Consider the following 12,614-nt stretch of genomic DNA (forward strand, 5'->3'; position numbering starts at 1 on the left):
ACACTCACACACACACACACACACACACACACACTGAGCCTTTAGCCTGGTCCGTCACTTCACTGTGTCCCCAAAAAGTAATTAGTTATAGTTACTAGTTAGTTTCCTCAAAAACATGAATGAACATTACTACATGATTTAAAAAATTTACTACAAGGAAACTAACTATTGCTTTACTTTTTTATAAAATGCTCAAATATGTCAAATTTCTTCCTGTTTATCTAACTACTGCACCAAACAACTCACTCGGTATTCCTCCACACAGACAGGGTCCAGGATGCGCTGTATCACTCCGCCTTTTTCAGTTGGTTAGTTCCAGATAAACTGATTTTTCCGATGAGTTGATGACCTGAAAAAAAAACATGTGTAGCTATATAACGTCCTACCTACACTTTAACGGGTGTATTATTATTTTGTGACGGGACTTCTTGAGTCAAGGAACGGCGCATTTTACACTAAAACACTACTCATAACTCAGTGAAATGTTGTCCGTATATAGCTATTACATTAAAGGAAACATACTATGCCCCTTTTTCACACATTAAAATAGTTCCCAGGTGTCTTAAAGACGTGTCTGTGACATGCTTTGGTCAAAATCCCCCAAAGATCAAACATCACAGCTCTTTTCATCCTCTCAAAACAGCCCTGTTCAGAACGGCTGCTTTCAATGACTGTCCCTTTAAATGCAAAGGAGCCACGGCTTGTACTCACAGGTAGGAGTGGTATTATGCAATTTTGAAAACATCATTGGACGCCAACTGAGGGAACAGCTGGTAAAACCACATCGATTTCAACCTCAGGGGGATGAAAGTTACTGATTTATTTGGTCAATTCTCACATTTTGGAAGCTGCAATATGATATTTCCATAACATGTTCCCTTTAACTATTTGAATAATGTTTCAGTTTGCACATGCACAATTTGCACACTATTTATTTATTTACTATTATACATATTGCACCCATGCATCATACCTCCTTTTCTCTTCTCTTATCTCTTTTATTACTACTGTTGCTGTCATTGTTGTTGTATTATTGTTGCTTTTAATTGCTTACTTTTATACCTAGTTTTTATAATTACTGGCGTTTTGTTTTGTGATGTGGACAGCAAAGTAAGATTTCATTGTCAGGGAAACTCACCTTTCCACTGTACAAATGACAATGAACACTTTTGAACTTGAACTTTGAACATACAAAAGTACATGATTAAAATGATCCATAATTTGTATCATAACTGCATTTGTGACGTTCATAACAAACCAAATTGTTTGAAAATCGGTCAAAAACTGATCGAGTTCTGGTTATTTTAGTAGAACATGCACCAGAGGCTCTGAGGGGGCGAGCGAATGGAGCCAAGATGGCGGCCGTCCGATCTGTTTCCTCATTTCCTCTCTTTCCCATTTTTCCTACATCATGTCTTCCTTTTCTTTTCTCTCATGTGCTCCTCTCGTTCATCTCTAATTTCCTTCCCTGTGCTGATGTTTCCTTCTTTTATTTTTCTTTCCTTCTTCGTCTTCCTCCTCGTCCCGTGTGTGTGTCACGTGACCCCGTCTCAGACACAGACTGTGTGTGTGTGTGTGTTTCTATTTCTGTCTTTATTAAGCAACTAACGAACCAACATTCAGGAGTTAACAGACCGACACAGTTCACACTCTGATTACAAACACAGATTAATTAATGGATTAATTAATTGATCAGAGGACGGAACTTGGGAGGGGCGTGGTCTCCATGGAAACAAGTGTCTTATCTCTGCGGAAGCTCGTTGCTGCCAAAAATTCAAGAAGAGATTAAATGTTTGCATTCCTAAAACGTGAAATTTCTTTCTTTTTTTAAGGTTTTGAACACGACAAATTTTTCTTGAGCATCAGACGTGGATGTGATGACGTCATCACCTCGACCTGATGAAGACCATGCAAAGCGACTGAAAGCGACAGGGCTTTTATTTTGAAATTTAATCCTGAGGCACAGTTTGTGACTAAATTTTTAGCGGCAACGAGCTTCCGTAGAGAAAACAAAACAAAACTGGGACAGATATAAACAAAAAAAAAGTCGACTACACACACACACACACACACACACATACACACACACACACACACATACATACACACACGTCGCTATGGCAACAACAGACAGGAAGTAGAAAATACATTCTGACCAATGGCAACTACAACACAGTTAAGCTTCTTCTTTTTTTGTTCTTTTTTTTTTTACAAACAGGTCAAACACACGTAAACTCAGAGCTCAGGTGCTTCTCACACTCAGCAGACGTATTGATTAGTTGATTGATTGATTATCAGTTTTAAAGGTTAAAGGGATATTTCAACATTTTTTGGCAAATTCTCCTATCGCCATAATCCCTGCTGTAGTCTTAGCTGTAGGTTCATTACCTTTAATTTTCGGTGCATGTTGTTTTGAGATCGGCGGGGCAGCTATTCTGTCATGAAACTAATCAAATACACAATCCAACAACTCCAAAACGCTCTGGTGGACAAGTTGTGACCTGCACATTCACCACGCTATGAGATAATAACACAACGTTACCACACAGAGTTGTTTTAGAGGGAAATGCAGAGACTGATGATGAAAAACTGTCCCTGAAGGCAACGTGCATCAGCTGGTTTTGCATGAATTTCCCTCTAAAACAACTCTGTGTGGTAACGTTGTGTTATTATCTCATAGCGTGGTGAATGTGCAGGTCACAACTTGTCCACCAGAGCGTTGTGGAGTTGTTGGATTGTGTATTTGATGAGTTTGATGATGAGGGAAACCAAAGAAATCCCATAATGAGCCTCCTCTGTAGCGTAGCTCTGAGCAGCTCACGGCTCTGCTCCGCCGTTCTAAAAAATAGCTTGCACCGACAATTAAAGGTAACGAACCTACTGCTATGACTATAGGGATTATGGCAATGGGCCAATTTGCCAAAATGTTGAACCATCCCTTTGAAACTGGCGGACTGCGTTCATGACACCTGTGTGAAAGTGGGAAATTACAACAACATACATCAAGGTGATGACAGGAAGACACCGGCGAGTGTAGCGAGTGAGAGAACTGAGAGAAGCACCGGAGCTCTGAGTCGCACGGCGTCTCCACATGTGAGGAGGTTTTTTTACACTGAAGTGAAGGAAAACAAAACAAAACAAAACAAAACAAAACAAAACAAAACAAAACAAAACAAAACAAAACGTCATGAATTAATTTGCATCTTAAATATTTGACGGCTGAGTTTAAGGTTCTACAGGTTCTAGTTGATCTTAGAGGGTCAGTACAAAGTCCACTTCTTCTTCTTCTTCTTCTTCTTCTTCTTCTTCTTCTTCTTCTACCAGCGTCAGTGACCTTCTGTGAGGCTCCGGGGTCCTGATCGAACCCGGACCGCCGTGGATCCACCTTAAAGGGATAGTTCAACATTTTGGCAAATTGGCCCATTGCCATAATAATCCCTATAGTCATAGCAGTAGGTTCGTTACCTTTAATTGTTGTTGGTGCAAGCTGTTTTTAGAACGGCGGAGCAGAGCCGTGAGCTGCTCAGCGCTACGCTGCGGAGGCTCATTATGGGATTTCTTTGGTTTCCCTCATCAAACTCATCAATCCAACAACTCCACAACGCTCTGGCGGACAAGTTGTGAGCTGCACATTCACCACGCTATGAGATAATAACAGAACGTTACCACACAGAGTTGTTTTAGAGGGAAATGCAGAGACTGTTGATGAAAAACTGTCCCTGAAGGCAACGCACATCAGCGGTTTTGCATGAATTTCCCTCTAAAACAACTCTGTGTGGTAACGTTGTGTTATTATCTCATAGCGTGGTGAATGTGCAGGTCACAACTTGTCCACCAGAGCGTTGTGGAGTTGTTGGATTGTGTAATTGATGAGTTTGATGAGGAAGAAATCCCATGAGCCTCCGTAGCATAGCTCTGAGCAGCTCACGACTCTGCTCCGCCGTTCTAAAAACACCTTGCACCGATAATTAAAGGTAACAAACCTACTGCTATGACTATAGGGATTATGGCAATGGGCCAATTTGCCAAAATGTTGAACTATTGAACTATCCCTTTATATAACGTGTGCAACCTGAAGTGAGGGGGTCAGAGGTCAGAGGTCATGAGCCGGCTGAGCCTCCTGCAGGTGTGTTGGTGGTGTGTGTGTGTGGTGTGTGACCTCCTCTACCTGAGGGTCCGACTGGTTCCAGTTTAACCATAATAATAAGTGCTGTGAGTCCCGATCCCGATCCGCTGAAGGTTCGGATCGGTTTTTCTGTGACGACGACGACGACGAAACCACGTGGCGGCGCCGTTCGCTCACACCTGTTTGAGTACAAACTCTCCGTCCTATAATAACGCCGTGCAGTGCATCCTTTTCTCCCTATTACGACTCGTTTCAACGGTTGGTTGGTTGGTTGGTTGGTTGGTTGGTCGGAGCGTTTTGTTTAGAAACGCTTTAGGACGACGAGGCGACGTTCACCGAGGACGACGCCACCGTGGTCTCCCCCCTCGGCGAGTACTCCACCTCCTCCTTGTTGGGGTGGGAGGAGTTGTCCGACTTGCTGCGGCTGAACTCGGCGCCGACGATCGGGTGGCCGTGGCCCGCCGCCGCGAACTTGCCCCTGGGCCGCAGCCAGGCGGTGCAGCAGAGCAGCGTCTTCAGGAAGGCGCGGCGCATCTCGTTGCTGGTCAGCGTGTAGATGAGCGGGTTCATGGCCGAGTTGAGGACGGCGAGCGCCAAGAACCACTCGGCCTTGTAGAGGATCGGGCACCCTTGGGTCTCGCACGCCACGTCCAGCAGCAGCAGGATGAAGAGCGGCGCCCAGCACGCGATGAAGCAGCTCAGCACGATGATGACGGTCTTCAGCAGCGCCATCGACTTCTCCGAGCTCTTGCTGCCGCCGCTGTTTGCACCGCCGCTGCTGCCGGTGGTGTTGCTGCGGCCGTTGTTGGTTTTGGCCTTGCGGAAGACGAGCTTGCGGCTGCGCGTGCGGACGAGCGCGTAGATGCGGGCGTAGAGCACGACGATGGCCATGAGGATGATGCTGAACACGGTGGTGCAGAACAGGATGTAGGCCTTGTGGTAGAGCGGCAGCACCGTGGAGCAGCGCGCCATGCTCCGGATGCAGTTCCAGCCCATCACCGGCAGCCCGCCCAGCACCGCCGCGACCATCCACACGGCGCTGATGAGCAGGAAGACGCGGCACGTGTTCCCGTTGTTGTGCAGCTTCATCTTCAGCATGGTGAGGTGGCGCTCGATGGCGATGGCCAGCAGGCTGAACACCGACGCCGCCAGCGCCACGAACATGCTGCCCTCGCGGAAGAACCACTGCGTCGGCGTCAGCTTGTAGGTGTTGGCGCCCGACAGCAGGATGTTGGCGGTGTAGACGACGCCCGCCAGCAGGTCGGACAGCGCCAGGTTGCCGATGAAGTAGTACATGGGCTTGTGGAACTTCTTGGTCCGCCAGATGGTCGTCAGCACCAGGACGTTCTCCAGGATGATGAAGCAGCACACCACGATGAAGACCACCGAGTCGGCCTTCAGGCCCGAGTCCCGCTCCGTCTTGCGGAACTTGCCGGTGTAGTTGTAGTGTTTGGCGATCAGGTCGGAGTAGCTGAGTGGCTCGGCCATGGCTGCTGCTGCTGCTGTGGCTGCAGCTGCTGTGGCTGTGACAGTCCAGCAGGGGGCGCTACGTCCTCACTCACGCTCAGGTCCTCCTCATGTCAGGAAGTAGCTGTGGCGAGGAGCGGAGAGTGAGAGGGTCCGGCTGCTGGACGGGGACATGGTCCTGCACAGAGAGAGACACAGACAGAGAGTTAGAGACTGGGAAAAAGTCCAGGAAAAAAAAAAAACCCAAAAAAACAGAGCCAGAGAGGTAACCCTTTAAGTTACAGGCCGTTCATTACGTGATAATCTCAAGAAATAACCAAGAAATAACAGTTAATTGCCTCATAATGTCTAGAAATAACCAAGAAATAACAGTTAATTGCGTCATAATGTGAAGAAATAACAGTTAATTGCGTCATAATGCCAAGAAATAACAGTTAATTGTATCATAATGTCAAGAAATAACCCAGAAATTACAGTTAATTGCATCATAATGTCAAGAAATACCCAAAAATAACAGTTAATTGAGTCATAATGTCTAGAAATAACCAAAAATAACAGTTAATTGCATCATAATGTCAAGAAATAACCAAAAATAACAGTTAATTGCGTCATAATGTCTAGAAATAACCAAGAAATAACAGTTAATTGCGTCATAATGTGAAGAAATAACAGTTAATTGCGTCATAATGTCAAGAAATAACAGTTAATTGTATCATAATGTCAAGAAATAACCCAGAAATTACAGTTAATTGCATCATAATGTCAAGAAATACCCAAAAATAACAGTTAATTGAGTCATAATGTCTAGAAATAACCAAAAATAACAGTTAATTGCATCATAATGTCTAGAAATAACCAAGAAATAACAGTCAATTGCATCATAATGTCTAGAAATAACCAAAAATAACAGTTAATTGCATCATAATGTCTAGAAATAACCAAGAAATAACAGTTAATTGCGTCATAATGTCAAGAAATACTCAAGAAATAACAGTTAATTGAGTCATAATGTCAAGAAATAACCAAGAAATAACAGTTATTGCGTCATAATGTCAAGAAATAACCAAGAAATAACAGTTAATTGCGTCATAATGTCAAGAAATACTCAAGAAATAACAGTTAATTGCATCATAATGTCTAGAAAAAGCCAAGAAATAACAGTCAATTGCGTCATAATGTCAAGAAATAACTGAGAAATAACAGTTAACTGAGTCATAATGTCTAGAAATAACTGAGAAATAACAGTTCATTGCATCATAATGTCAAGAAATAACCAAAAAATAAAGGTCCATTTCATAGTTGTTGAGAAACATAGCCAAGAAATAGCCTAAAGATTGATTGCTTAGTAATTATGGTCAATTCCAAGGACTCTGGTCATTCCCCCAAAAAATTCAAAGCATGAAAAGCATGTGTAATCTTTTTCCTTTAAGAAAAAACATGACTTTAGCCTCCTACTATGAAACTGACCCTTATTTCTAGGCTCTCTCTGGACATTAGCTACTACGCAGTTAATTGTTATTTCTTGGCTGTTTCTTGACATTATTAGTTACGTAATTAACGGTCTGTAACTTAAAGGGTTACCCCCCCCCCCCCCCCCCCCAACAAATTAATATTCACAAACCACACAGAACTCACAGCACGGACAGTGAACGCAGCACGGCGTCTCTTCTATAGCCTACTACACCATCTCACTGATCTGATCCGACACCTTATTCACTGCACTTTAGTCATTTTCATCCGAATAAATGAAATAAATGGAAATAAATGAAATAAATAAATAAATAAAGCGTCGCTCGCTGCTGTTTTTCCCCTCGACGCTTTTCCAAGAGTCCGATTCCCTCATTCCACTGTCCTGTCCTGTCCCACGGTCCTGCTGTGGACTCAGATTTAGTCTTTTATTATGGAGATATAACCAGAAACCTCGTAGGCTATCTCCTTCTGCAGATTCACTTTCACCAACCATCACTGACTTTTTCCTTCTTTCTTTCTTTCTTTCTTTCTTTCTTTCTTTCTTTTTAAATGACAAACTCGTGCTTGTTCCCGTTAAACGGCTCGGTTCTGAGTCTATAAACCCGTTAATACTAAACCCACTCACCGTCTCTCCACTGTCCTAGAGCTGTTCTCTCTGAACTCGGTCTGATTTGGTATCGATAATAAAACCTTTAAATTAAAAACTCTGACGTCACCTCGGTCGGTTTTTAAACTCGCAATAAAAAAAAAAGAAATCTGACTCTGACCATTATTGTTTTTTCACATCTAAACCGGATCAATCGGATCAACCAAGACACACGGATTCTCTTTCATCAAAAGTTTGTTTCTGTTATTAACAATAAAAAACGGTTTAAATCCAGATCTAAGAAGTTTTTATTTATTTATATATATTCTTTTTTTTTTACCTTGAAGCGGAGTCCGGAGGAAAAGAGTCCGACAGCGAGCGGGACAGAGCGAGACACACACACACACACACACACACACACACACACACACACACACACACACACACACACACGCACACACAGGAGGAGGAGGAGGGGGATGAGGATGGAGGTGCTGCCCTCCTCCTGATCTCCTCATTGTGTTTTTTTTCCTCATGAAAACTGATCAGATCGATGCTGAAACTAATAAATATATAAACACATAACAACAAATATTCACTTTTACACTGACAAAGTTTAATTTACAGTGTTCATTGATTTTATTCTGGATATCTGCAATTCTGGTAACTAAGGGTCCCTTAAAGCAGATATCAGTGGAATGTTTTTGTTAATATAAGTCCTAAATAGTCCTATTTTCCGTCAGCAATCACTTACATGAAGTATTTCAGCCTAAACACGAGTCTCTCCGTCACTCTGCTCTGCTGTAACCCGAGGAGAAAATTTTCCTTGTGGGATACAAGTGTTATCCAATGAGGGGAGAGAACGGCATGAAGGGCTGTGTGTGCAGCCAAGGGATGCGCGTGAATGTGGTGACGTAGCACGAGGACCAATTGATGCCTGACAAGGGCGGGGGCTGCTAACTCATGGTGCGTTCAAGGAAACTCGTACTTTGTGTTTTTCCTTCCTGTGAAGTCATACCAGTTCGATCTGGTACGAGTTCACGGGTCGGAAGTTACGAGTGGCCGTTATAGGGAACTTTCACAGACAACAGGACGGTAAAAACACGAGCTACGGGTTACCTGGAACGCTACCAAGTCGTAGTTGTGACTTGAAGCTGTAACTTACGGTTTCAAAAGCCTGCCTTGAACACAGCATTAGCCGAAACGGCCGTGCCACTGTTATCTGCTTTAATTAACGTTAGTTAGTACATTATTAAGCATTAATATATAAACTAATGTGTTCATTAATGCTGAGTAATGCATACATAATGATAACTAAATACATTATTCAACTTTTATTATTACTTAATAATTTTATAACTAACTTTGAGTAGTAAACATGAATTAACTGCTTACTAATAGGCTACATTAATTAATGTATTTCCTAATCCTAAGTAGCTAATACATAATAATGATTAATATATCTGTAAACAGTTAATTAATGCTTAATAATGTACTAACTAACGTTAATTAAGGGATCCTTATTGTAAAGTGTTACCGATTAATTAAAAAATAATTTAATAAAATCCTGTTTCTGCTCCGTGCTTTTATTTTCCTGACAGTTCAGCTGCTGCCCTTTCAGATTAAAAGTCTAGATGGTGACAGTGACATCACAGCAGGACGTGATGACATCATCATGAATGAGGTAAGGTGCATTCTGGGATAACAGCCCTGTTATGTGGTGATGATGTCATACAGGTGAACTCCAGTGCATCACCGTGGTAACAGTGGTGCCCAGGTGACCTCTGACCTGGACACTGGACATGAGGTCACGATGATTTCAGAACAAACTGGGAGGCTGGGAACTCACTGGAACAGACTGGAAATAAACTGGGAACAGTCTGGGAATAAACTGGGAAGAGACTGGGGACAAACTGGGAATAAACTGGAAACAAACAGAGAACAGACTGGGAATAAACCGCGAACCGACTAGGGAACAGACTGGTAATAGATTGGGAACAGACTGGGAATAAACTGGGAAAAGACTTGGAATAAACTGTGAACAGACTGGGAACCGACTGGGGAACAGACTGGGAATAGATTGGGAACAGACTGGGAATAGATTGGGAACAGACTGGGAACAAACTGGAGACAAACTAGGAACAGACTGGGAACAAACTGGGAACAGACTGGGGGACAGTCTGGGGAACAGACTGGGAACAGACTGTGAACAAACTGGGGAACAGACTGGGAATAGACTGGGAATAAACTGGGAAAAGACTGGGAATAAACTGGAAACAAACAGAGAACAGACTTGGAATAAACTGAACAGACTGGGAACCGACTGGGGAACAGACTGGAAATAGATTGGGAACAGACTGGGAACAAACTGGGAATAGATTGGGGAACAGACTGGGGACAGACTGGGAACAGACTGGGAATCGATTGGGGAACAGACTGGGAACAGACTGGGCATAGACTGGAAACAATCTGGGGAACAGACTGGGAATAGATTGGGAACAGACTGGGAACAAACTGGGAATAGATTGGGGAACAGTCTGAGAACAGACAGGGAATAAACTGGAAACAAACAGAAAACAGACTGGGAATAAACCGTGAACCGACTAGGGAACAGACTGGTAATAGATTGGGAACAGACTGGGAATAGACTGGGAACAAACTGGGAAAAGACTGGGAATAAACTGGAAACAAACAGAGAACAGACTGGGAATAAACTGTGAACAGACTGGGAACCGACTGGGGAACAGACTGGGAATAGATTGGGAACAGACTGGGAACAAACTGGGAATAGATTGGGGAACAGTCTGAGAACAGACTGGGAATAAACCGCGAACCGACTAGGGAACAGACTGGTAATAGATTGGGAACAGACTGGGAACAAACTGGAGACAAACTAGGAACAGACTGGGATTAAACTGGAAACAGACTGGGGGACAGTCTGGGGAACAGACTGGGAATAGACTGGGAACAGACTGAACAAACTGGGGAACAGACTGGGAATAGACTGGGGAAAAGACTGGGAATAAACTGGAAACAAACAGAGAACAGACTTGGAATAAACTGTGAACAGACTGGGAACCGACTGGGGAACAGACTGGGGACAGACTGGGAATAAACTGGGAACAGACTGGGAACAGACTGGGGAACAGACTGGGAATAAACTGGGAACAGACTGGGAACAAACTGGAAAAAGACTGGGAACAGACTGGGAATAAACTGGAAACAAACAGAGAACGGACTGGGATTAAACTGGGAACAGACTGGGAATAGACTGGGAATAAACTGATCCTGAATCGGGTCCTTAACCCTTTTATTTATTTATTTTATTTAACCTTAAACTGGGAATAGTCTGGGGAACAGAGTGGGAACAAACTGGAAATAGACTGAGAACAGACGGAGAACAAACTGGGAACAGACTGGGAACAAACTGGGAACAGACTGGGAATAGATTGGGAACAGACTGGGGAATAAACTGGGGACAAACTGGGAACAAACTGGGAACAGACCGGAAACATACTGGGTACAAACTGGGAATAGAGTGGGAACAAACTGGAAACAGACTGGAAACAAACCGAGAACAGACTGGGATTAAACTGGGAACAGACTGGGAACAAACTGGGAATAGAGTGGAAACAGACTGGGATTAAACTGGGAACAGACTGGGAACAAACTGGGAATAGAGTGGAAACAAACAGAGAACAGACTGGGAATAAACTGGGAACAGACTGGGAATAAACTGGAAACAAACAGAGAACAGACTGGGATTAAACTGGGAACCGACTGGGGAACCGACTGGGAATAGATTCGGAAGAGACTGGGAATAGATTGGGGAGCAGACTGGGAATAGACTGTGAACAAACAGAGAACAGACTGGGAATAAACTGGGAATAGAGTGGGAACAAACTGGGGACAGACTGGGAACAAACTGGGAATAGATTGAGAACAGACAGGGAATAGACTGCGAACAAACTGGGGACAAACTGGGAATAGATTGAGGAACAGACTGGTAACAGACTGGGAACAAACTGGTGGCAGACTGGGAACAGACTGGGGATCGATTGGGGAATAGACTGGGAACAGACTAGGAATAAACTGGAAACAAACAGAGAACAGACTGGGATTAAACTGGGAATTGACTGGGGACAGACTGGGGAACAGACTGGGAATAGAGTGGGAACAGACTGGGAATAAACTGGGAACAGACTGGGGAACAGTCTGAGGAACAGACTCGGAATAGACTGGGAACAGACTGTGAACAAACTGGGGAACAGACTGGGAATAGACTGGGAATAGACTGGGAATAAACTGGGAAAAGACTGGGAATAAACTGGAAACAAACAGAGAACAGACTGGAATTAAACTGGGAACAGACTGGGAATAGAGTGGGAACAGACTGGGGAACAGACTGGGAATAGATTGAGGAACAGACTGGGAACAAACTGGGAGAAGACTGGGAACAAACTGGGGACAGACTGGGAATCGATTGGGGAACAGACTGGGCACAGACCGGAAACAAACTGGGGAACAGACTGGGAATAAACTGGGAACAAACAGAGAACAGACTGGGATTAAACTGGGAACAGACTCGGAATAGATTGGGGAACAGACTGGGAATAGACTGAGAACAGACTGGGAAAAGAGTGGGAATAAACTGGAAACAAACAGAGAACAGACTGGGAATAAACTGGGAACAGACTGGGAACTAACTGGGGACAGACTGGGATTAAACTGGGAACAGACTGGGGAACAGAGTGGGAACAAACTGGGAATAGAGTGGAAACAGACTGGGGACAAACTGGGAATAGAGTGGGAACAGACTGGGAACAGACTGGAAACAAACAGAGAACAGACTGGGAATAAACTGGAAACAAACAGAGAACAGACTGGGAATGAACTGTGAACAGACTGGGAACCGACTGGGGAACAGACTGTGAATAGATTGGGGAACGGACTGGGAACAGACTG

At 43.8% G+C, this 12,614-nt stretch overlaps 1 protein-coding gene across 1 annotated transcript; it reads right to left on the minus strand.

Moving 5' to 3' along the window:
- Nucleotides 1-4,438: 4,438 nt before the first annotated feature.
- Nucleotides 4,439-8,038, minus strand: s1pr1 (sphingosine-1-phosphate receptor 1). The gene is made up of 2 exons (XM_085775191.1): nucleotides 7,990-8,038; nucleotides 4,439-5,771 (listed from the first exon to the last, which is right to left on the minus strand). Exon 2 carries the CDS (start codon nucleotides 5,612-5,614, stop codon nucleotides 4,439-4,441), a length of 1,176 nt encoding a protein of 391 aa, XP_085631317.1. The 5' UTR covers nucleotides 5,615-5,771; nucleotides 7,990-8,038.
- Nucleotides 8,039-12,614: the final 4,576 nt, after the last annotated feature.

The sequence above is a fragment of the Trachurus japonicus genome, chromosome 4, assembly GCF_045865225.1.
Source record: "Trachurus japonicus isolate A0001 chromosome 4, Traja_1.0".
NCBI classification, from domain to species: Eukaryota; Metazoa; Chordata; class Actinopteri; order Carangiformes; family Carangidae; genus Trachurus; species Trachurus japonicus.